The sequence below is a fragment of the Meleagris gallopavo genome, chromosome Z (genome assembly GCF_905368555.1).
Source record: "Meleagris gallopavo chromosome Z, MGAL_WU_HG_1.1, whole genome shotgun sequence".
Classification (NCBI taxonomy): domain Eukaryota; kingdom Metazoa; phylum Chordata; class Aves; order Galliformes; family Phasianidae; genus Meleagris; species Meleagris gallopavo.
Window position 1 is genome coordinate 21,513,505 of NC_139435.1, and position 25,384 is coordinate 21,538,888.

At 36.9% G+C, this 25,384-nt stretch overlaps 1 protein-coding gene across 8 annotated transcripts in view; it reads left to right on the top strand.

Moving 5' to 3' along the window:
- Positions 1-25,384, top strand: part of MAST4 (microtubule associated serine/threonine kinase family member 4) — a 287,688-nt gene that overhangs the window by 241,508 nt on the left and 20,796 nt on the right. For all 8 annotated transcript variants that reach the window (XM_085214175.1, XM_085214169.1, XM_085214170.1 and 5 more), the window contains 9 exons: positions 323-424; positions 4,671-4,803; positions 8,411-8,478; positions 10,768-10,853; positions 18,181-18,389; positions 18,827-18,965; positions 20,271-20,403; positions 21,164-21,329; positions 24,211-24,312. In XM_085214175.1, coding sequence (XP_085070301.1) covers positions 323-424; positions 4,671-4,803; positions 8,411-8,478; positions 10,768-10,853; positions 18,181-18,389; positions 18,827-18,965; positions 20,271-20,403; positions 21,164-21,329; positions 24,211-24,312 — 1,138 coding nt within the window. The remainder of the gene's footprint in view (positions 1-322; positions 425-4,670; positions 4,804-8,410; positions 8,479-10,767; positions 10,854-18,180; positions 18,390-18,826; positions 18,966-20,270; positions 20,404-21,163; positions 21,330-24,210; positions 24,313-25,384) is intronic.

A 25,384-nucleotide genomic window follows, 5' to 3' on the forward strand; every position in this document is an offset into this window, starting at 1 on the left:
TATATGTCATATTGAATCATAGTCCTTTTTGCAAAACTGACAATGGTAATATTATGTGATTTTTTTTAAAATTAAAAAAGCAGAAATCATGTCCACTGTGGACAGTTTATCTTAGTTGTTACAGTGTTAGAATTCTACAAATATATTACTTCAATATGATATTTTCTAATGTTGATATTCTTGCTATTTTTGTGTCTTGAAAATGATGTACTGTTGTCTCAAGTTCACGTTTCAAAACCTGCAAGTATGTCTGAAATAAGTATGCATAAGTTGTGCATTGAATGCAGTTTGATTTATTTTTCCTTTGTTTTTCATGTTCTAGGCTCAGGAGCGATCAGAAAGTGAAGAACTGGCATATATCAAGCAGCTAGTCAGAAAGATCCTTATAGTTATTGCTCGTCCTGCTCGTTTACTGGAATGCCTGGTAAGGTGATGCTACTATATCTAGATTTTTCTTAATTGTTATTATGGGAGGTTTCCTGGATTAATATTCAATTTCCTTTACAGTATTGTCAAACAACTCGGCAAGGCTTCATTGTTGGTGGGATCTTTTTTCTATTTCAGAAGCAAGATACTAGTGGAGACCTCTTGCAATTGTGTTTGCTTCCCTGCTATTGCAAATACTTTGTTATTAAATCCCTTTCATAAATTTAGGAAGCTCCAGTTTAAAATGAGTTTGTTTTTTCTGTTGCTTTGTTCAACTTCGTTACTCTCTTGGGAAGACATTTCCGGAATCATAATTGGTTGGTGATTTTCCCATTGTTCTTCTTGTAAGTTTTATAATTTTATTGCGCTGAACAATTGCCAGGGCTGTATGCAGCTTGCAGTCCATTCTGCAGTAGGAGAAACAGGTAGCCTTAGTTAGTAAGAAACAAAGGAGTTAGCTTATGTGTGAGCATAGCATGTGTGTTGCCATAGAGGCCTAGATTCTGCCAGGTCACCTAGGCATGTTTCTGTTTCACTTGCCCCTGGCAAGAAAACTGGGGAGGCTCAGGTGCAGGAATTTGTTCCGACAGACAGAGCCAATGTGCTTCAGTTGTTCAGTGAAAGTAATAAATGCTCACAGAACACAGTGTGCTCAAGAGGATGGTATAGACACTCAAATACCATGTAAGAGCCAGCCTGAATCCAACAGGCGTGGCAGGGAGCCTGAGCTGACTTTGTTGAGCTGCTGTGCTTGCCAATACCAGGATCGCAGTGTTGACGCTGCAAGCAACTATTTGAGGCTGGCAAGGCTTTGTGTATGTGGGAGCCACTAACCTGCTGCTAGACTCAAGTTACGCCTGGAAGTGTCATAACTGCGTTTGCATACCACTGAATCTGAACTACTCAGTTTTTCCAACCTGATCTTGGCTCTGTGCTGTGCTTCTTCATCTGTGGCATAGTTAATCCACAACCTAGATTGTTCTGTCTGCTGTGGGCATTTTGAGAGATGATTCTTTTGTTTTGGAAACACCATGTCTCAGTGTTCCCAGTTGCAGTTTGTTCATGACTCGTAGTTCAGCAGAAATCTAAAATATGGTGTGTGCTCTGAAGCAGGATAAATGATGTGAAAATAATGACAAGTTCTACGGAAGAGGATGTGTTAGTTGACACTGAATGCAGGCTTGCGCTGTGTCTTCACTGTGTCCCCTGAAATGTTAATTTAGTTATATCTGGAGTGATCTTTCTTGTTCCTTTCTCACAGTTCACATAATCCTTCTCCACCCCTTTACACAGTTTCTGATGTGAAGCCTTGTTTCTCTGCGTTCCACGGTTTCTTTATTGTGTGTTCAGAACTGCTCTTAAATACATGCTGTGGGCTGACAGACCTAGGCTTCTTTGTAGCACTTCATCCTCTCCTCATATATTCTCTTTCTCCCATCCACTCCTGTTCTTAGTCTTATCTTTTAATTTGGGTTCTTTCCTGGTGACCTATTTGGCTCCTACTTCATTCTCTGTAAATGCTAAATTTTATAGCTGGCAAATCCTAATCTACATTCCCTTAGCTTATGACTTTGGGATTTTGTTCCAGCCTATCACAGTTGAACTGGAACTGTTGTACATCCTGCATTTCTCCCTTTGCTGAGCCTGTTGATGTGAGTGGAGGGACAGTTTTTCATTTCTCTCAGGAAATGAAATTGTGCTCTCAGTTTTAGTGCTTACTTGCTTCCAGCTGCATAGATTTTCAGAGCAGCAATGGCAGAGAAAGCTGGCACAGCTTCTTTGGAGTGTTCTTATTTGGAGTCTGTAGAAGATCTAAGCTGAAATGTAACAACTCTTCTTACAGTAGGTTTCTTCAGAGGCAAGTGGCTTGAAAAAATCCAGATTGTATCAAGACCCACATTTTTTACACAAAATGTTAAGATTACCAATTAAAAGTCACTGGAATCATTTAATCATGCAGAAACAATATTGTTGGTTTTCTGTAGCTCTCTCTGGAACCTTTTAAATAATATTTGGCTGATATTTTGAAAAATCTATCTGAAGTAAATACTAGATATGGCAATTTCAATCTCTGTAAGAATTTCCATAGAGTTACTGGAAATAAAACAACACATCAGAAGTTTCATATACTGTATAGTTAAGAAATCAGTTTTCTTCCTGCTTTTTAGCTAGGTTTTAGCTCAGATGTTGGTGGTATGTGTGTTCCTGTGTGTATTTACATGTTAATCATATGAGTAAAGTCTGTTTTTAGTTTCTTGTGCCAGGAGCTACTGCCAAATGTTGAGAGATTTTCTCCATTTGCAGTCACTTCAGTACATGAAGAACGAAGGTCTTAAGTTTGAAGTTAGGATGAGGAAATGAATTTCTTACTTCTGATATTTACATGGTATATGCATGTATGCATGCTTGTGTGCATTATATATATTATATACAATATTGCATTTTTATGCATTATATATGCTATGTATGCTTTAAAGGTACCTATTTTGAAATTACCTTGACATATTACCAAGTGGTAAATATGTATACTGCTGCTGCTGTTCCCCAGAAGATAGTTAAGTCTGGGCACGTGTGCTCAAGTTGTTCTTCAGTACCAAGGAGCAACGTATAAGAGATTCAGCTGAAGACAATGTGTCAGATGGGAAAAGTAAGGCTAAAACAGCAGGTAACACCTTGTTACGCAATCCAGATTTATAGGTAGTATGGCAGTCTCCAAAGATTTTGAGCTAAATAATAGGTAGGCTGGAGATAAAAAATCTCAAAAAATCTGGTTAATTTCATCAGTGTTTCACGACAGTGCATTTAGTTTACGTGGCAGCATTTTTGGTAGCTAGAATAGCCTCAGAATAGCAGAGCTCAGCACTGCTCCATGTCAGAGCAGAGCCGGATCCAGCTGATTGAGAAGGTGACTGGAGCCATGAGTGATCCTGGTTGTTCTCCGGGAGAGCAGGTTTAAGAAAGGGGAAAATGCTGTGCTACAGTAACTGGGAGGGAGGAGTGTGAAAGTGTGAGAGAAGCAACCCTGCAGCCACCAAGATCAGTGCAGAAGGAGGCAGGTGCTCCATGTGCTGAACAGAAATTCACTGCAGCCTAGGAGAGGCCGATGGTGGAATGGACTGTCCTCTCTGATCTTAGTTTGCTTTTATTTCCCTTAGTTCACAATGAATTAAATCTTTTTCAAGACAAATCTTTTTTTGCCTGTATGATAATTGGTCTTTCTGTCCTCATTGCAACCCACAAGTATTTTTCATTATACTTTCTCCTCATCCTCCTGAGAGAGCAGCTTGGTGGACAGCTGGTGGCTAACTAAGGTTATTCCACCATAATGGCTGGAAAAAATTCTTAGTGGCTCTCACTGTAATAAGCATTGTACTGGCATTGATGGCCAGTAGGAACACCTTGAAGAATGTATTGTGTATGTGAGTGGAATTTTGATATATGTAGATACAGAATATATTGGAAAGAGAACAGAAGATTATTAAAAAGAATAAAAATGCCCTATTGGTAATCTGCCTTGTTCTATTAAATGATTTCCTAATTTTACCTTCAGTTAAAGTAGTGAAATAAATATGTTTCTAAAGGGCTTATGGGATAGGAAAGGATTTCTTTTCTTTCTCTTGGAAGGCATGCCTTTTACATGTGGAATAAATTATATAGTAATATAGTTGGCTCCCAAAGGGTAATGTTTTATTTCTAGTTTTGAAACAGTTGGGTCAGTGAAGATCAAATGTTGTTTTCAGTAGCTTACAATGACTTCATTCTGAAGTCAAGTACGTATTCAGTTATATTTTCCTTAAAACAGTGTACAGTTATACTTATTAAAATATTTCAGAATTTCATTTAGAAGTGGAGTGGAGAGCAATTTACTTACATACTTAATTTCAGTAGCAGATTTTTGTATGCAAGCAACTGGAGGGAGATGAAGTCTTATGTGAAATCTTGTCACTGAATAATGTGTTGCTGGTTATGTCATTTCACAGAATACTGTAATGAGTTCTGCTGGCAAGCAAGCAAGCAACTTCCTATTATAAACGTACAGGATGCAAAGTTGTATGGCTTACAGCATATTACATTATGTAGGAATCATAATGGAAGAATAGGCTACTAATACTAGAGTAATAAGGTGTTGCTTTTTTTTTTTAAATAAGAAATATTTGTGATAGATACAGCTAAGGAAGTTATTATATTAGGTTCTAATTCTTCAGTTTCTGCAGGGAGAATGATAGTTATTCTTTTTCTTTCAGGAATTTGATCCAGAAGAGTTTTACTATCTTTTGGAAGCAGCTGAAGGCCATGCTAAAGAGGGACAAGGCATTAAAACAGACATTCCCCGCTACATTATTAGTCAGCTGGGCTTAAATAAAGATCCTTTAGAAGGTAAGTGCATCTCTTGGTTCAGCTATAAATGTCCAGATTCTTCCTTCCCATTGTATATGATTGTTGAGATACTCTGAGTGTGCCTCAAGGAATCGAAGTAGAAATGAGAGCAGAGCAAAAAGCATTCACTTCACCCACAGGTTCTGTCACAAGCTTAAAGGCATTATAAAGGCCATCTGAGATTTTCTGCTAGGAATACCATTCACAGATGGCATTGTATCAATGATACTCATCTTTTTACATTCAGGCAGTAAAACTTACTTATTTTAACTCCAGCTGAAATTTACAGCTCTAATTTGGTATCTACTGTTATCCAACTGTAGGTATAACTGAAACTGGACTGATAAGTAATTTGCCTTTCACGGCTCCTGGCTTTCTACATCATATTCTCACTGAAAAGGTTGTCTCCCTTTCCTATTGAAACTGTTAAGACTTCTTTTTCTGAGCAACCTATGTGTGCATAGTTAGGACTTATACAGGGAAGAAGTTGACTGGGTTCCTGTAAAATTATTGTCATTGCAGAAGATTTTTTTGTTGCCTGATTCTTGTTTTAAGGACAGTGTTGGTAAAGCTAGAATTATTTGTCTCCTCAGAAGACCATCTTCTCTTTCATACTCAAATCAGATTCTATTAGTAGTGAAAAGTGGAAATTGGGTTCATTGCATACTGTGCTAGTCCCACAGTTCAGCAGAAGTGCTGTTCTGGAAAGTGGATCTAACTAGTGCTAGTTTGCTTGTCCCTTATGAATAAGGGAGGTCTCTAGGAGGGGACTTGGTAACACAGAGTTATGGTTCTGGTATTTAAAGGGAGCCTATGAGAAGGAAGGTGACCAATTCTATACGTGGTCTGGTATAGGACAAGGAGAAATGGCTTTAAACTAAAATAAGGGATATTTAGTTGAGACATAAGGAGGACATTCTTTACTCAGGGACAGTAAGGTGCTAGCATAGGCTGCCCGGAGGAGCTGTGGATGCCCCACCCTGGGAGGTGTTAAAGGCCAGTTTGGATGGTATCTTGGGCAGCCTGAATTAGTGAATGGCAACCCTGCTTGTGGTAGGGGGTTGGAATTAGGTAATCTTTAAGATTCATTCCAACCCAAGGCATCCTGTGATTCTATGAAAACAATTGTGGTAAGATGGGATTGGCTTTTTTTTTTAATCAGTCTTCATAATGCAAAATCATATTTCATTAATTCTAAGAAGCTATATGGTGTATTAAATTTTTTTTTCTTCAACTTAAGCAGCGCTGGCAGATACTGTCATGAGTTTGGTTAGATCTAATTAAATGAATATTAAAAGACTAAAAAATTAAAAGATAAATGGAAGTTGAGCTTCCTAGTCCTCTTCCTGTCTTCTCAGAAAAGAAAATTGTTTTCGATTGGAAATTGGTACCATTGCTTAAAAGGACATATCATAAGCAGAAAATAAGGAGAATGGCACTGTGAGGTTTATGCCTTTGAATTAATCATGTAAAGAGAATTATTTTCAGCATTTTGTATACATTACTGTAAAGCATAAAAGAGGAAGATGAGAGAGCCTTTACATTTCTGTGTCCAAAAATGGAAAATACTGAGAAATATTTAGATAGAAGAAAGAACCAGAAAGCTTTCAAATAATTATGTGTCAGTAACTGCAATTAGAATAGCAGCTCCACATAGAATTGTATTTATTTTAAGTATTTAGCATTTGTAAATGTTCATGGAAGGGATTTCACTTCTCTACAGAGGAAAAGAACTGAATGCTTTAGTGCCTTCCCTACTTGCCTCCTTTGTTTTCTGCCATAGCTGAGTGAAATGGTGCATGCATTACTCGGGAGATAATGCCAGATAAATTTATACTGTACTGAAAGCAATACCACAGCAGATTCATCACTTATCAGGGACTGGTGGCTGCATTTCTGAAGAGTTCCCTGGGGAGAAATTTCCCCCCCCCGGTTTTTAAATTTCCATCTTTACCTTTTCTGAATCATGAGACTTCAGAAATGGTTTAAATCAATGAAAGAAAAAGGGCAGATGTTTAATGGTATTTAGATGAGTTTTAAAAATCTCTTCAGGCATTACAAAATTGTTCCATGGCTCTGTGTTTTGAAAGCTGACTCTTGGTTCCATTCCATTAATACCTACTGTTTGTAAATAATATTTATTTCTCGGATAATGGATATTTTGCAAAAGTTCTGTTTAAAAATGGCCCATTTTAATTTCCTATTTATGAAAACAATCTCAATTGAGAAGGCTGTCAAAGCATATTTTTCTATCTTGTGTAGTTCTCACTCATACTATAAAGGTTTCATCAGCACATTTATTATGAAACCCTCCTGTTCATGAAACTGAGTTTTGACAGAAAACTCCACTTTGTAGTTAGAATTTGGCCTGTACTGTTTAAGCCTAGGTTCTCTTTTAAAAATGTTTATTCTCCACTGATGATTCTGATGGCTCACTGAGATGATTCTTCACTTCTTGTTGACTTGTGTTTAGATTTTTCTTTGAATCTTTCTAACTTCTGGTAAGCTTTAAAGGTCTGTTTGTTTTTGAAATTAAATTTTAAGTACTCATGATTCTTACTCTTAACAAATTTTGTGATTTTTATAGGAATTAGATATGAGAGTTACTCTCAATCTGCTCTACGAGTAAATTATCTATATGCTTAATTTACAGTTAATGATTACAGTAAGTGTTGTGTGAATAATTACCTGGGATTTTGCTTCTAGTAATTGATTATTGTATAGAAAAATCCAGTATATATATATTTTATGTGAATATTAAGTTATATTTTGTATTCGTAAGTTAAAATTGATGGTAAAATTGCATCTTAGAAGTTTCAGGCAGTCTTTTCTTTGATTCCGTCACATAATTACGATCAAGTGTCGATCTTTGGTTCTGCAGAGTGTATAATTAACAATGTATATTAAAGTTATACTAAGTTATCCAAGGTCTTTCAGCTGCCAGCTTTCCTGTTCAGCTTTTGTTACCCAGAGGATTCTTAGTTCACGGGCCCCTGGAGAACATAATAGAGTTAGGAACTCTGCACCATAGACAGATTTGGACAACCTGGTAAACGTGCTAGATCTGCCAAGATCTAAGCATTTCACAGAGAGGTAGTCTGTATTAGTAACTCCATAAATGATAAGCTTTGAGGGGAAAAAAAAACGACTTTTAACTGGTTCTGTTAGAATTATCAGCATTTCTGTGTATACGATGCAAACATTTTGAATCCATATCAGTCTGAACTAGAATCTTACTGTTCCAACTATGAAGCCTGAGGTAGTACATCAAAGATATGGTGTGCAGTTAACCCCCTGGTGGTCTAAGATCCTCATGATTTTTAGAAAATACTTGGATCACACACAGACCACAGAATTCTTGCATCTCAGCAGTCGTACTTACTGCTGTTTATTGGTACTTGACTGTTTAAGATTACATAGATGATGAATACCACGCATTCCTTTTTCAGATGGCATTAATATACTCTAAATGCTTAGAAACATCCTGTAGTTATTTGGCGAGAACTACAGAATGATTCCAGAAAAGTGTCACTTCTCAGATTTTAGTTCGGTACTTAATTTTATACTTACTGAGGTTTAAAAAGGACTTTCTAATATTTGTTTCTAGAAATAGCTCAGCTAGCTAACTGTGACAGTGGGACAGCAGAAACTCTGGAAATGGATGAATCAATAACTGTAAGTTTTCTTCTTACAATGCTGCTTACGCTGAATGTGAATGAAGAAAAAAATGTCTGTCTTTTCTTCTGGCATGGGTAAATGAGTAGAATGAATTCCTAGACAGTTGCAGGGTTTAGCACCATGCCACTCCACAGATAGAAGACTCATGAAAAGTACTAGAGCAAAACTTTCAGTTTTCCTTGGCACTGTGATATTTGGCTTCCATGAGGCTACAGTAATCAAAACATGAAGACTATTTTACCATAGTTTCCACCAATGACTGTTTTATTTCCATTTAACGTGATTATTTTCCTTCTCTAAGAATTTACTTACTACTTCTTTAAAAATAAAGCATTTTAGAACTATTTCAAGACAGTCTGCTCAAATTAACGGAGCCTAAACATATCCAGTCAAGACATGAGAAGGTAATAAGCATCTTGCCAAAAAACCTGTTTCAGAAAGCTGTCTTGCAGTCTGGAATATTCTGCATTATTCTTTTGAATCTGTGATTGAAAATATTTCTCTACAATCATGGGCATCTCAGTAAAATTTTGTCAATTGCTTGCAGAGGTTAGCAAAAGAAAAATGAGTTGCTGGAGATGATTGGTCTGAATATTGTGGTGGGTTTAAGTTCTGTCTATTTAAATTATAATTTTAAAAAGTTAGTTCTTATACTTTGAGTATCAGTCAACAGTAAATGCAGTTCTAGCAATTTATTGTTAATTTTTGGTGTAAGCAGATAGAAAAAGTCAATGCAATTCTGCAAGGATGCATAGATACTTTACTGGCATCTGTAACTATTAGTAGAGTAGGCATGGGGTATCTGTTAAGGTAGTATCAACATACTACATTAAGGACATTATCCTCTCCTGAAATGTCTTATCTTGAGAAGGTTTCTGGTGTTTTCGTAAAATACAGACCTGGGCATTGTTTAGTGGAAGGATACTGACAAGTTGGATAAAAATTAGAAAGATAATTAAAATGCTGAAGGAGTGTTCTAATTTAGATGGGGAATATGTACCTGTAAGACTGGCTTAGCCGTAGCTATGAGATCATAATTCTGAAGGTGTTTGTGTTACGCAAACGCAAACTCCTCAAAGTTGAAAAAATGAAGTAAAAGGAAGGATAATGCACTGTAATACGGGAATATAACTGCGGCTGTGGTGAAATTATACGAGGAATGAAAAATACAGGGTGAATATCTAGAAATATTTTACCAATGTGGAATAAACATTTGTACACATGGAAAGTGTAAAGAGACATAACTCAAAATAGAACACAGAACAATTTAAAATAATGATAAGTATACAGTTAGGAAGAATCCTGTATTTGCAAGCAAGTAGCCTAAGCAGTTTAATAAATTATCTCTTCCTGCCCCTGCATAGTTTCTTCTGTTACCATATTCACTTATTCTTAATACTAAACTGTTTCTCTAGAAAGTATTTCATTGAAAATCTTCCAAGCAGATCTACACCTAACCTTTAATATTACTGAGCTGTCTTGGTAGGGATCACAGAACTTTTTGGAAATTTGGAAAGCACTTTGAATTTTGTAGGTTTGGAATAAGAAATTCAGGAGTCTGCACTAGTGCATGCACGTGTGCCCCACACCTCCCATTCCTAACTTACAATTGGTTGTTAAGATTCATTAAGATTAAAGCTAGAAAGTTGTACTGCATTCAAGATAACTCCGTTTTGAAAATGTTCTTGTATAAAAGTTGGTGAAAGTGACATTGTCATGACAGAGTTATTGCATTTTTGTCTTCCCTTTTTTTTCTCTTTGTATATATTTCCACAGTCCTCCCTAGATTATATCACAGTCCTAGCATTAGTCAGAAATGTACAAAATTTTATTTGAAGTTAGAAAAATTCATCTGCTTCAGTTACTACTAGGCTTATTCTGCCTGCATACTGTTGGAATCACTTCTACTCAAAAATGAAGGCAATGTCCAGCAAGTACCTAGTGCAATTCCCAGAAGTTTAGACCTCCAGATAGAAGTTGCCAGTAATTCCCTTTACCAGAAGCCATCACACCTATCTGCTTTAACTCTGACATGGAGATGAGGGGACAGATGACTCCAGTGTTACAGATACCTTTCAGATGGAGAGGCAGCTTTGTTTCAGGAACTCCTATGTTCTTCACTTAAGCCAAAATGTGGTCACCTGGGTAGGTCTTCCAGCTGGTTCGTTGGGGCATGACAGACTAATAGTACTTATGTACTGTTATGTTTTTTTATTTTTTTTCCTACTTTGAAGAAAAAAAAAAGAACTGTACTGACTGTATTCTTTCTCCTTTTTTACTTTGAAGAGCTCTAATACCTCACTACAGCTCCGGAGAAAACCTCGAGAAAGTGATTTTGAAACAATTAAACTGATTAGTAATGGAGCTTATGGGTGAGTAATTCATGTTACTGTAACAGCTTTTTCAGAGTTTTGCATAACTTCTCAGTATTTCTTACTGCAGGGATGATTATGAGGGGGATTTTTTTGCACTGCTGTATTCATTCTGCTTTCCTACTTTGTTGTTAATGCTTGAGTGCTAATTTGACCTAAAAATATCGGAGAAGTAGAAAAAAATTTCCTTAAGTAGGTCTGGTTTGGGGTTTTTTTTGTTTGTTTGTTTGTTTTTTCCCCTTCTCTGTGGACTCTCTTCTATCCCAGATGGCTTTTAAGGAGTGACTGTTACTTCGTTGGATTTTCTGGGTACTTGTAAAAATATAGAACTTACTGCACAGTGGTATATAAGTTGTTTGTAGATAACTCTGAAAGGCCAAGAGAGAATTAACATGAAAGAAATCTGTAGCTGTAGTCTAAGTATTAAGTCTGCCAACAGATAGAACTACTGGTTCCTTTTGTGCTCAGGTGCCCTCATTAGATCCTTGTTTGATTTTACTTCTCAGTGCTAAATTGTATCAGGACAGGAGCTGCTGATCCGGAGACTTGGTACTGGTTCAAAAAAGACAGGTTTCTGTCTGTCACCAAATGAGGCAATGTTGCAGAACAGCATTGAAAGAAAGGGCTGTGCTGATTCCCAGCAGAGGTCACATTACACTGGCTCTATACTATGCTACCTCTACTTGAGGTGGGAAACAGCAGCTACCTGACAGGACTCTGGAAGAGAAAGCCCACTGGTGATCTGCCCACTGGAATTTTGCATGCTATTTTGATGGCCTCGGGATTATGGGTGCAGCAATGACTCTCAAGTCATGTTTATTTAAAGATAGCCCTGAACTCTGATGGGGCAGTTAATGTTTACTACTTCTGATCATGACAGCATACGTAGAGACTGTTTGCTTGTGACCAGACCTACTTATGTAGTTTAGCAAAAAGCCAGAAGATAGCATAACTTGAATTAAAATTATATAAATATCCAGATACAACTTTTCACAGTTCAGCCTCTTCACAGTTCATTTTCTCAGAATTTCTCTGTAGGCAAACTCATTAGTCTATGCCAGTTACTTCAGATTACCCCTAAATTTTAAAAGCCTTTCTTCTTGCACTTAGCAGTAGTTTCTGCTCCCATCCCTGGCTGCATCCGTTCGTCCTTCCCTTGGCAGATGCCTAATTCCTTCTTTTCCCCCTTTCATCTCTCTCCAATTTCCTCTTTGTCTTACTGGAGTAGAAGAAGAATTGTGTGGGGTATGTTCATGTCAGAGAAATGGGTGTCTGAGTCAGTGAACCTGTGCAATTTCCCAGTAGTTTTAGGTTAGTATGCAGTGGAGAAAGGAGGGAGTGGTGACAGACAGGCATGCTGAAACTGGTAGAGTGAGATTGACTGCCAGATGTCAAATGTACAGTAGTCCTCTTGCTCCATAGCCCTCACAGCCACAAAGTCTCAATGGGCTACTAAGAAATACAGACTGGAGACAGGCAAAGATTTGTAAGGTGGAAAAGAAAGGATGAAAAAAGCCCAGGCTTCCTTTTGCTCTTAGAGCGAGGGCATGTAGAACACATTTTCTCATGTTTGTGGCAGGGAAAAATCAATACTGTACTGTGTGAGGCACCTTCTTAATGAACATAACAGGAAAAATTGTCATAGCAAGTATAGTATTTGTTGAGACCCTGGTAAATTGTTGAGAAAAGGGAAAGCTGAATGAGGGTGTATCTGCATTCTATAGGAACTGTTATTGCCTTTATAAAACATTAAAACAGAAGCATGCTAGTGGTAACGCAACTGTAATGTTAGAAGTGGAAACTGAAAATTCCATCAACTTTAGTGAAGTGCTGTTATTTCCATGCTTAAGCAAACAGTATCAAAGTGGATTTTGTTGGTCTTGTTTTTTTTTTGCTTAAATGATTCTTACAAGAAAAATAGAGAAGATACAAACAAGAAAGACAGTGAAGGTAAAACTGAAAAATACTCTAGAGCGAAAAGAACACATTCAGTGAACTGCTTGAGTGCAGATTTTAGAAGTATATATTCAACATTTTATAAAGTGAGATTAGCACTTGATCCCATAATGATGCTGGGAGTAGGTTTGAACTCTTTCAAGGATTTCTGTGTGCTTGAAGTTCTCCATTGCGGTAAGTCAGATAAAGAGGGACAGTATTATTAGCTTTAGTGAGTATCATGTTTATGTTGACATCATACAGCTAGAGATTAATTTACTTAAAACTTATGGTCAAATTTAAAGAGGAACATACATACTTTTAAAGTCTACAAAATGGAGCATAATTAAGCAGCAGTATCTGTTCCATCTGTGAATACGAAGCAGTAAATTGCCCAGTGGGCATTTATTGCAGTTTATTACAGGTAGAAGCAGACAAAATAAAAGTTAGTGTTGTTATGCTACAAGGCTTTTTTCCCACTTCTACATTTTTCTAGGCCATTAACTTTTTAAAATAACTTGAATGTGTATGAATTCTGTCTGAACTTCATTGATTTATGCTCCCAAATTCATCAGTAGGCATCTTTTGTGCTCTGACTTACTTAGTATTCTACTGTAATACTTTACTTGTTTCAAGGAGGTAGTGAAAGGTTATGTTCAGAACCAATTTATGAAAAGAAAAAAGAAAAGAAATGTACATTCTGATGTCCTTTATTTTACGGTTGTGTTTTTGCCTTCATTAGTGAAACAGAAAACTTTGCTTGACAGGATAATTTTTGACCTTGGCGTACTGTAGCACAGATTTGTCAGATATGCTAAACTTGATGCGTATAAATATCAAGTATTGGTTGGATAAACTGATTTGTAGTGCAATTAAATGACTGCGTAGTAGATTAGGTGTATGGGGCTGGGAATACACAAGAAGTTAAACAAGCTGTGAATCACTAAACAAGTAGGACACTGGCCAAGTTACTAATGGTTTCACAAGCTGTCTGTCAGACTCCTTTTCAGCTAGGCAAAACTTATCTGACTTCCCAATTCTTCAAACCTTTACTGCAATTACACAATTACAGCAACATTTTTTTTTTCCCCATATTTCAACTACTGAGAGTTAAGAGGTAGTGATGGTATCAAATTTTGTCCTTCCTGAACATGTGACATACTATAAATATGTGAAGGACTCTATTTCTCAAGTGTTTCTTTTGCAAATACTGAAGAGTTCTTAGGGAGTTTATTCACAGGAAATCTCACAGTAGTTTCATCAGTACATGCCTGTGTTGTTTACTGGCTTCCGTAAAGGTAGAAGCTGTTACAGTTAGATGTAGACAGGCAATTTTACTGGCTGAAGTATGTAACACGTTGAAGTGAGTAGGTCTCTCTCGTACAAAAAGAAGAATCACAGCCATTCTCTTCTCTTTTCTCATGCTACGGGGCAGACTAGGGTATATCCCAAACACTTAGTTCACACTACACTGGATGCTTGTCTTAGGCATGCTGTAGGCAGCATTTCCTCCTTGCCCCCAAATAAATCTGATTTGATGATGGATATCATCTAGGTGGGAGGTGGTGCAATGCTGTTTTTGGTTCTTCTGCTGGTGGTTCTGATCTTAAATATCTGTAAACTCTGCCATAATGCTATAGCATGCATCATGGCCTCACAGATGGCTGCCTTGGACTGGAGATGATTCAGACATTACAGAATTTAGCAATCCCTTCTAAGAAAATTGGTTTTTAAAATGTAGCATAATTCTTGGTCAGCAGCTTTAACTTTTAAAAAGTAAATGCAGCAAGTACAACACCTGTGTTTCCACAAGGAGTTCAGGGTCCTTTGGCAAATTCAGGAATTAAGTTAAAAGCAAGTTACCTTTAAAAACAGCAACATCAGCTGAAAGTACTGAGTGTAGACTAAATTTTAAATTATCTCTGAAAGTTACTGAAGACCTGTAAACTAGGGAACTTAGAAACAGGAGGGAGACCAACTTCTCAAATGGGCAGGTAGTGGAAAGACGAAGGGAAACAGTTTTAAACTAGAAGAAGAGAGATTTAGATTAGATATTATGGGGAAATTCTTTACTCAGAGGGCAGTGAGGCATTGGCACAGACTGCCAAGAGAAGCTGTGGGAGCCCCATCCCTGGAGGTGCTCAGAGCCAGGCTGTATGTGGCTCTGGGCAGCCTGAGCTGATAAGCGGCAGCCCTGTCTGTGGCAAGAAGTTGGAATTGAGATGAGAGTTAAGATCTCTTCCAACCCAAGACATTCTATGATTCTCTGACAGATCTGAAGACTGTTAGATTTGAGTTATAACCAGGAATCATTATTGTAAGCTTTGAAAGGTAGATTGCATAACAGTTAAGTTGTAACAGGTTTTTTTGTTTGTTTGTTTTTGTCATATCAACACGTGCATAGCATTTTATATTTATGCCTAGGAGTTCTAGATAAACTTTTTCAAAGTGAATGGAAATTTTATATTAGAAGTAGAGGAAGGTAGTGTTTGGACAGTCACAGAGTTTGTTAATTTCTTTTATTTCTCTTGTGAATTAAATTTTGCTTGATACATTTAGATATATTATCAATAAAATACAGAGCATTTGTGTACCTGCTGAGATCCATGCAGTGAAATCAGAGGGTGTTCTAGAAATCCCATGGGGACGTTATGAAACCAATACAGCAAGGCAGGAAAGCAAATTCTTGGTTTGAAAGCATAGGAGTTTGCATCAGTGCCTCTGTGGTTGTGGCTTTGCAGGCAAGGATGGCATATGACTTGTTAAGTGGACGGACAGAGCAGTTTGATATTATGGATGGGTTGCTTTTGTATTAACGGAATTCTCAGACAGTTGTCTTTTCACTGGAAATCATGAATTAGATACTACTGCTCAATGCAACAAAATGAACGTGAGAAATTGTGTTCTCTTAGAAGCAGAAGTGAAACAAAGATAAAAGTCTGTCTAATGCTTCTGGAGTAGCATCTGACAAGTAAGGAATAGAGCAACAGAGTGAAGTGAGCCTGTTGCAGGAAAAGAAGGGCTGAGTTCAGTGCAGGAATGAGGAGGATGTAGCAGGAAGGGAAAGCAAAGGGAATCAGATCATTCCATTCTGCTTCATGGCTTAAAAGAGAAGAATACCTCAAAACTTGCAAATTGGGATTCAAATTAAACAAAGCTAGCATACCAGAACTCATTATGGTTGTTCTCAACTTTTTATCTGGAATTTCAGTGTCTTCAGTGTCTTGGCAGCTCTGTGCTTTACTCTAAGCTTTCCATTATTTTGATTAAGTTGAAGTCTCAGGGAGGTGAAGCCTTTTTTTTTTTTTTTTTTTTTCATTTTGGTTTGTTGTTGTTTTTGTTTGTTTTTAATGTCCAGGTAACTTCTACATTTTTTCCTTTCATTTAACTGCTTGTCCTTGGGAAAATTTCATATTCTATTTATTAGTGACATCTCAGCAAATTCTTTCAAAGCATAGGAGTCTCAGTAAGCTCAGGTTGCGGTTCCAATGATCAGCCTTGCTGGTTGTACTAGTAAGCAAGGGAAATGCATAGTTGTGAAATGAGACTCTCCTGAAGGAAGATAGGTAATCTTTGGCTGGAATCCTTTGCTTCCATTCAGAGCATAGTTTTGTTTGTAATGCTGTTTGCTCAAGTTACTGTATTACACAGATGTGCATAATGATGTGCACTCTTGTATACTGAAGATCATTTAATCATATCTGGATATTTACTGCATTGAATAGTTTAAACTGACTGGTTCTTTGTCTTTAAATATGGTAGTGACTACTCTACAGATGTATATGATGGAAAGTATACTTAAGGGACCTGAAAAACTCACTTTTTTACAAGCCAGAAATTCATGAAGGAACTGAAACAGGAAAAGAACACGCAGTATTATAGGAGATTAAGAAACTTAAGACAAATGGACAAAAGATAGCACCTAAAGAAAGATGAAAAAGAGAATGTAAAGGAAACAGCTGTCCAGGAGGTGTGAAGAAAGAAATGAGTGTGCTGGGAGTGGAAGGAAGAGGCGTGTGAAGCCGTCAGGAAAGCATACAGGAGTGGAATAACTTGATCTTTATTTGAGTTTGGGATGGGCAACAGAAAGCAAGACTTATTAGGAGGCAGGCACTAAGGGTGAGGTTTGTCTTGGATTTTGCCCAAGGTGTTTTTCCCCTAGTTTCATGATGAGATAATGTTTTCTACCTGCCCCATGCTCAGACTGTAGCAAGGGACTAAGGAAAACTTTTGGAATCTGTAAGAGAAACTCTCATATCTAGATAAAAACACTTCACAAAGCAACACAGAAATTGTTGCTTTTTTTTGTGACTTTGGTGGCTGTGTGAAGATTTAGTTGTAAAAATAATAAGGCAGGAATTGCTTTTTTTATTTGTATGCTTGTATGCTGATAATTGCATGTTGTGGGGACAAGAAAATGAGTTTAAAAATTACATTACTGGGTTCCTTTTTTTACTTTTTTTTTTTTTCATCATTTCTCTTTCCAAAAAAACATGATATTTATTAAAAAACAAAACAAAACATGTATTTATAAACTGGAGATGCTGTGTGCGTTGAATACTGAGATTGATTTCAAGCAAAGCAGGGTTTGTCTTGAGGAATTTTGAGAAATGCAGTGGTTCTGTCCTGTGTGTTTTATGACAAGATTATGTATTTTCCTGAGCCTTGAAAGTTGTCCATCTGAGGTTTTCTTTCACTTTGCTGCCCTGATCATCTTGATCTTTCTAATCAAGCTTATGTGAAACTTTGTACCCAATAGCCTAGTGAAATTTTGGCTGTTGAGATGCATCTTACTCCCACATTACCAGGTGGTATATGTGATTTTTTAATTTGTATTACCTACTAGTGACCTACCCATGATATTTATCGGTGCTGATGTCAGGGTACTGTACTGAACAAGTACAGATGATACATTTTGCATCTACCAATTGGGGAGAGCCACATCACTGAGCAGACTTCTGAGCAACCTTCTTGAGAAACCTATGACGTGTTTTAAAATCCCCTGAACAGAGTCTACAGTCAAATAATTATGACTCACCCTTACAGAATAAACATTTGTCAAAATGGTTTATAATACTCTGTCATGGCTGGTTTTCATCTATAATCCTTTGCTGATGGAAACTTCCAAAATCTGAGCTTAGTAGCAGTTGTGGGTGGACTGCTTGTTTTGTTTGTTATCAGTTTGTGTACTAATTTGTGTTGATGTTGAAACATAACAAGGTCTCAATCCATTGTTATGTGAAAGATTCATCAACTACATTAGATTAGAAACAAGACTTTTATGAAATACATACGCAATATTTTGGATATACTTACTTGTCAAGAATGTATTTTAAAATAGCTTTTAAATTTAGTGTTTTTTTCTTTTTCTTTCTCATTCGGACTTCTTCAGTGCGGTTTATTTTGTGAGACATAAAGAAACCAGACAAAGATTTGCCATGAAGAAGATTAATAAACAGAATCTCATCCTTCGAAACCAGATCCAACAGGCCTTTGTTGAGCGTGATATCCTGACGTTTGCAGAAAACCCTTTTGTTGTCAGCATGTATTGTTCTTTTGAAACAAGACGTCATTTATGTATGGTCATGGAATACGTAGAAGGTAAAGTCGTCTTTTTTAGAGGGAAGGAGTATTTTTTTTAATAATACCAGGAAAGAAATAAAACCTTGATGGTGTGTGCATTAAAAGGACCCTCTTTATTTGCTGTGTGTTCTGGCTATACAGATTTGGGATCAAAACTCAAGAATAAGGTGCCTTTTCTCACACTCATTATTCTCCTAGCGATCAAGATGAGTTGCTGTGACTGTGTGGACTTCTTTTAAGTAGTAGCACGGACTTTATTGGTTTCCTGCTGAACTCTAGCACCACTCTCTCCCAGCTTCATGTTTTTTCCAGTACAGTAGGTATTGTGATTGCCTGTTAAATTGGATCATCTGATTGGAAAAGAAACATTTGTGACTACAACTTATGTTTCCTTCTGCAGCAAATATATCTAAAAATTTATACCACCATCTTCAACATTCATCCTGTTTTCACAGGTGGAGACTGTGCTACTTTGATGAAAAACATGGGCCCCTTACCTGTGGACATGGCAAGGATGTATTTTGCAGAAACTGTTCTGGCCTTGGAATACCTTCATAATTATGGAATTGTACACAGGGATTTGAAGCCAGATAAGTATGTATATAGAATATAACAGAAAGAGGACTTAAATTGATCAGTGCGGAAAGTTGTTCCTGGTTGTTTTTTCGTTTGTTTGTTTGTTTCCCATTATCTAGACATACAGAATCTCTTCTCTATGTGTAAATAATATTACAGCAAATAATTATAGTAAAAAGTATGGATGTTATATCTCCATTTATCACAAAATCATAGAATATCTCAAGTTGAAAGAAATCCATAAAGATCCAACTCCCTGGCTCCACACAGCACCACCCAAAAATCAGACAGTGTAAACTGAGACTACTGTACACAGACATTTTGAACTCTGGCAGCGTGGGATTGTGACACTGCCTTCTGGTGCACACCCTGTCCCCAGTCCCCAGCTGCCCCTCCCCTGGCACAGCTCCATGCCATTTCCTTGGGCCCTGTTGCTGTCACACAGCGCAGAGCTCAGCGCTGCCCTCTGCTCCCTGTGAGGAGCTGCAGCCACAGTCAGGCCTCCCCTCAGTTCCTCTGCTCTGTGCTGAGCACACACAGGGGCCTCAGCTGCTCCTCATACGTCTTCCTCTCTAGAATATTCACCACCTTTGCAGCGCTACTTTGAATGCTAACAGCTTTGTGTCCTTCGTACATGGTGTGTCCAAACGGCACTCAGTGCTGGAGGTGAGGCTGCACAGGGACAGCTCCTCCCCTCGCCTGCTGGCAGTGCTGGGCCTGCTGCACCCCAGGTTATGGTTGGCCCTTAGGGCTGCCAGGACACACTGCTGGCTCGTGTTCAATCTTTTCCTTGTTTTATTTTAGAAAGATAAGTTAATAACACTAAGGGGAAAAAAAAAAAAAAAAGAATTGGAGTTGCATCAGTGAAAATATCTTCTTAGCATGATACCTGAGACCAGTGTGGTGGTATTAGTTATCAGCTATCTTAATATCTGGGTTTTTTCAAATGAATGACCCAGCCTGCTCTGCTACTGGTAGAAAAAGCCTGCCTCACTTTAAAAGCTGAATTTATTCTATTCTCATTCTTTCAGAATGATGACTTTCATTTTCTTCAAACATCTACCATTTTAACTCTTGGCACTCCATGATTTTGATTATATTCAATTGTATATGAAATCTTTTTTTATGTCTTGTGTAACAGTAATAAACTTGTGACTCTGTCATTTATTTAACCTATTTTGTTCTGGCTAAGTTACTTTTTAAGCTGGGCTTAATTTTTTTTCAGTGCTGCTGAAAGAACAGCATTTCTCTGAGTATAATAATAATAATAAGCATGTAATCTTGAATTATATCACAGTAACTTGAGGTCATTTCAATTTTCAGTTTATTGGTAACATCCATGGGCCATATAAAGCTTACAGACTTCGGTCTATCAAAGGTGGGGCTAATGAGTTTGACTACCAATCTGTATGAGGGTCACATTGAGAAGGATGCCAGAGAATTCCTTGATAAACAAGTAAGATACAGCTTTTTTTCTTTTTTACATTGTTTAACGCAATGATGTTTTGCCAGCAGAATCTACTGTAGTACTTTATAAGCTGTTATTTCTGCTTATGTGTTCTGATTGTATTTGTCAGTTACTTTGACTGATGCCCAGCAGATTATGGTAAGCTCTTTTCTTTCTGCATTAGGATCTATTAATAAGATGAATACACACAACCTGATTGTGTGCAAGTGAGTCTGTGAGAGAGATAAAGAGAAAACTGTTTTTAAAAGGAATTCAGAAGTCTCAACAGTGTGCTTGTAGAACTGATGATGCATGGTGCTACCAGGGGTTCTAGATTCTTTGCTATGGCCCATTTCCCTTTAAGCGTGCCTCATTACCATTGCTCGCAATCTGTTCACAGTAAAATTTACTTAAGATAAAACCATCACAACTTTCATGTAAAGCTAAAGATATGTTTAAATTAAATAAAATATTAAATTATTATAAATCATTTAAATTAAATAAAATATTTGCTCTGATTGACTTTCATAACATGTATCAAAAATAAACTGTCTTTTGCTTTACAGACATGCAAATGTGATTGATATTGCCTATATTGTAGATGGAGAATGTAAAAAAACAGGTTATGCCGGCAGAACAGCCTAAAATGTTCTGAATTTCATTCATTTTTGTTTCTATGTTATTTTATATTTCAGGATTTACAAGTGATGTGATATAGCAAGTACTGTTAGACTTAATATTACCACCATGCTTATTTTCTTTCTTTCAGGTTTGTGGTACACCTGAATACATAGCTCCTGAAGTAATACTGAGACAGGGTTATGGAAAACCAGTGGACTGGTGGGCTATGGGAATTATTCTTTATGAATTTCTTGTTGGGTGTGTCCCATTCTTTGGAGATACACCAGAAGAGCTGTTTGGACAAGTAATCAGTGGTGAGGATCATCTTGTAGAACCAGATTTGTTTGTTTGCTGTCAAACATTTCAGTTTATGTCAATAGTAAAGATACTTACAATGTTACTTGATACACTAAGCTAGTTTTTAAGCTAGTTTTGCTCAAAAGAGACAACGTCATTATTGTAACATGTCATGTGCTATCAAAGTAGTAAGAATAAATTTGTAGTAAAAGCTGAACTTACCACGTATTCTTGCTAAGTACAGAAATGTAGTAATATAGGTTACAATATATTGCTAAACTACACTGTTTGAGAGAGACAAAACATAGGTAACACCACACAGTGTTTTAGGTCTTCAGTAAAGAAATCTTAGAGAAGCAATGGTTAAATATATTTGCATAAAGGGGAAAATGCCTCATGGCATGATGAAGAAATTAACAGAGATGTGATAAAACCTTGAAACAAATGTCTCCCAAATAATAAATAATGAGAAAGAGAAGGAAGCAAATTCAATTCACAGATTGTTAATGATTTCATTTGTGATTGTTTTAGTGTAATGTTATTCCTGTAACAGCTGTTCTTCTTTCATTTAAAATTCAATAACCTTTTAGAGTTTAACCTGCAAGTTGACCCTAAGTATTGCTATGAGGCTTGTGGCAAAACTGAATGATAATTAAACAGAATCATTTACTATCCTACCTGCTGTTTCCATAAATTTTCCAGATGCATAGATGTAGAAGGCCTCTATTTATGCCAAAAGTTTAACAGAATAGCACCTCTGTTACTGAATTTTTCCCAGTCTGTTTTATGGTCTCCTTAAAAGGTCCACTAACAAAGACCGAAACAAAACCAACCAAAATAAAACTAACTGAACCTCTGGCTCCTTTTTCTCCGAGAACACAGCAAATCCCCATTTGTTCATAAGGAGATAGTTTGTCATCACCGTGCTTTTCTCCGTCGGTGATGCTGAAAGCCGAGTATGTTTGCAAACTTTAGTGAAAAGGATGTGCCTTTTTTTTTATTACCACATTCTAGCTGTTCATGGATATATAACTGTGATATTTTCTGATGTGATATGCTAAGGCCAGAGTGGCAAAGGGAATCAACTGTTTAATTAACACAGGCAACAAATGCTGACTTTGTTCTTGATGCATCATGGCTTCGGTATATAGTCATGTTTTATTTTCCATATCAGGTTTAGATTGCTGTAGAAGCTGTGGGCAGGTGAACATGGAAATAATCCGTGTTTTTACTGCATTTCCAAACACATGTGCATGTGTTTTTATCATTAAGATCTTTGAATGGAGGTGAGGGAGCAGTCCAAATTTAATGACTAAATCTGACCTTTAGACTGTATTTTGCACATTACATGAATTTTACATTTTGTAAACTAACACTGTCATGTGTTACAAACTAACTGATACTTAGACAGATAACTTCATCCATGTGATTTATCCAGGGATTATTTATAGAAGTGTATTTATGCAAACATGACCCATTCTTGCTACTCTACAACAAACTTTATTTTTTTATATTTTTCTTGTAATTTTTTCCTTTAAGTTTTAAATGTCCTCCTGTAATCAGTCCTGCTGTCAGTATGTGCAGATGAATTCTTCCCTTGAATAGGTTTCTTTGCTAAAATATATGGCCCCTTTGAATTCAACTGAAAAAGCCATGTTACAGAGTCCAAACTGTAGCACAGAATTTTGTTCTAGTTTCTGTTCATGAAGTCTGCATTTCTCATGACAGTCTACTCAGTTAAGCCCCCTCATTTTAGCTTCTTCCTTTTTGGTTGTAGTTTGCCTCTCCCTTCAAGTTTTATGAGTAGACTGTGGGAGGCTTCAGTGTAAAATAGATGCCTAATATGATAGGGTTTAATAATAATCCTTCAGAAACAGGTTACATTTCATGCCTGTTTATTTCAGTACCTTTCCTTATATTTCAAAATATAAATTTTGAAATTATCAAAATTTGATAAATATGTATCAAAATATAAATTTATATTTCAAAAGTTTAAACCTTCTGATAATTGTTTCTCAAATGATATCAATTTCAAATGAAAAATCTAAGTCATATAATTACAACAAAATCCTTAACATTCTTTTCTGAGGCCCTAATATTCTGTTTCTCTGATACTGAAATCTTTGTACCTCCCAAAAAACTACTGCAGGATTTTGTATAAACCTGTGATGTATTACATTTGTGAAGGCAACCTCACCTAAAATTCAGATGAAAATTATTGTGTAAGCTGTCACAAAGTTTGTGTTGATCTTGAAACTGATGCTATTTTCCAGTATTTAATTTAAATGTAGGTTTGGAAGAATTTTTATTCAGTTTTACTTGAATGCTGCGAAGTTTAATATTGTGATTGCAGGATTTAGGTGCACCTTGCTAAGTAAAGCCTTTGTAATATAAAAGTCAGAGGTATGAGCGTTTTTGTGTGAAGTGTGGGAGACCTGGAAAAAAGCTGCATTGACATGGTCTCCCCGGAACAGATGACAGTACCTCAACCTTAGCCATGGGTGTAACAACTTCAGTGTACCTAGTAGTGTTAGAGCAGGAGTACGGATGTGATCTCTGACTGCTGTCAAGTCAGCTGTGTCCATATTATTGGTAGTTTCCACGGAATAGAACTAAAATTTAAACCATAATGCTATGACATTCCCAGGGATGGCCGTGAGAAGGATGAATACAAGCATGATAGTGTTCTATAAGTTTTCCCTGCGGTTGAGCACTATTTATAAAAATAAGTTTATTGGGTCTGTGTGAAGAGTATGAAAATCAGAAATAATTGGTATGCAACAGAGCAACTTGATAAAGTTTCCTGAACTCTGACTAGCTTATGATGACAGCTTCACACAATTTTTTTCTGTATGTTGGAATCAGACTTAAATAATAACAAGCTATTTTTTCTGTTAGATGAAATCAACTGGCCTGAAAAGGATGAAGCACCACCTCCAGATGCGCAGGATCTCATTACCCTGCTGCTCAGGCAGAATCCCTTGGAAAGACTGGGAACAGGTTAGGACAAACTACTCCAAATATTGTTTCTGTGCTAAAAATAACTTATGTTCTGCAGAGGTCACTACATTCTTGTTCGTGGTTGTTCTTGTTCTTTTGTCTGAGGAACATCTTTCAGGATGAGTAGCATGACATGCTGCTATGACAAGAGGAAGTTTATGGATTCAAATGAGTAATAATACCTTAGCAAGATGACTGTTCATTTTGTGATGTTTAAATGTGATCATTCTTTTACTCCTCTCTTACTTGAATAAGTAAAGCAAAGGTGTGTCAGAGATGCAGTAAGCCATTGAGTGGGGTTATTTCATGAATGCAGTATTAAATAACTAGACATAGAACTAGAGAAGGAGAATCCATACACAGCTGATGCTCTTTTTTTCTGAAAGTATCTCCCCCTGGCAAATTAGTTCCTTCAGACTTTTGGATGGGTGATGAGTACTTGAATTAATTATTCAGAAATGACTGAAAAGTCCTATCATTCCCATTCAGAACTACAGCCTTGCATGGAAAATAATGCAATCAGAAGCATGAATGTTAAGAAAATAAATGGGTATGAGAGAGAACACAAATAAACACATTATTCTGCTGTGATTATTCAGTGCCACGCATGTTCCTTATCAGATGAAGAATTTGACATTCTTTGTTTGGTACAGTTAGCCTGCACTGGCTAATTAAAGCATTGCGCATTTATGTAATAGAGTTTATGCATTAATGGGTTGATGCAGCAGGATGTTTTGGGGAATTTGAATGAAAAACAATAATGAAGAATATTGTGTGTTATTTTCAAAGTGTTAATGTGTGTGGGAGCCCTGGTCACTGTCTACCATCCCACTGGCAAAGGACTGAGTAAACAGAGCAGAAAAAGCTTTCTGTGTAAAAAGGCCTAAATATATAGTCCTACTTAGGGTGAATAATGTATACCATTTGTACACATATAACGTGGACTCTAAGGAAACCAAGTGGCAGATGAGTCAGCGTGACTACTGATAAAATTACTGTCTAAGCTAAGTCCTGCATTCAGAGGGTGATGAATATTTTTAGAGCTAAAATAAAAAGGAGTGGTAGGAATCAG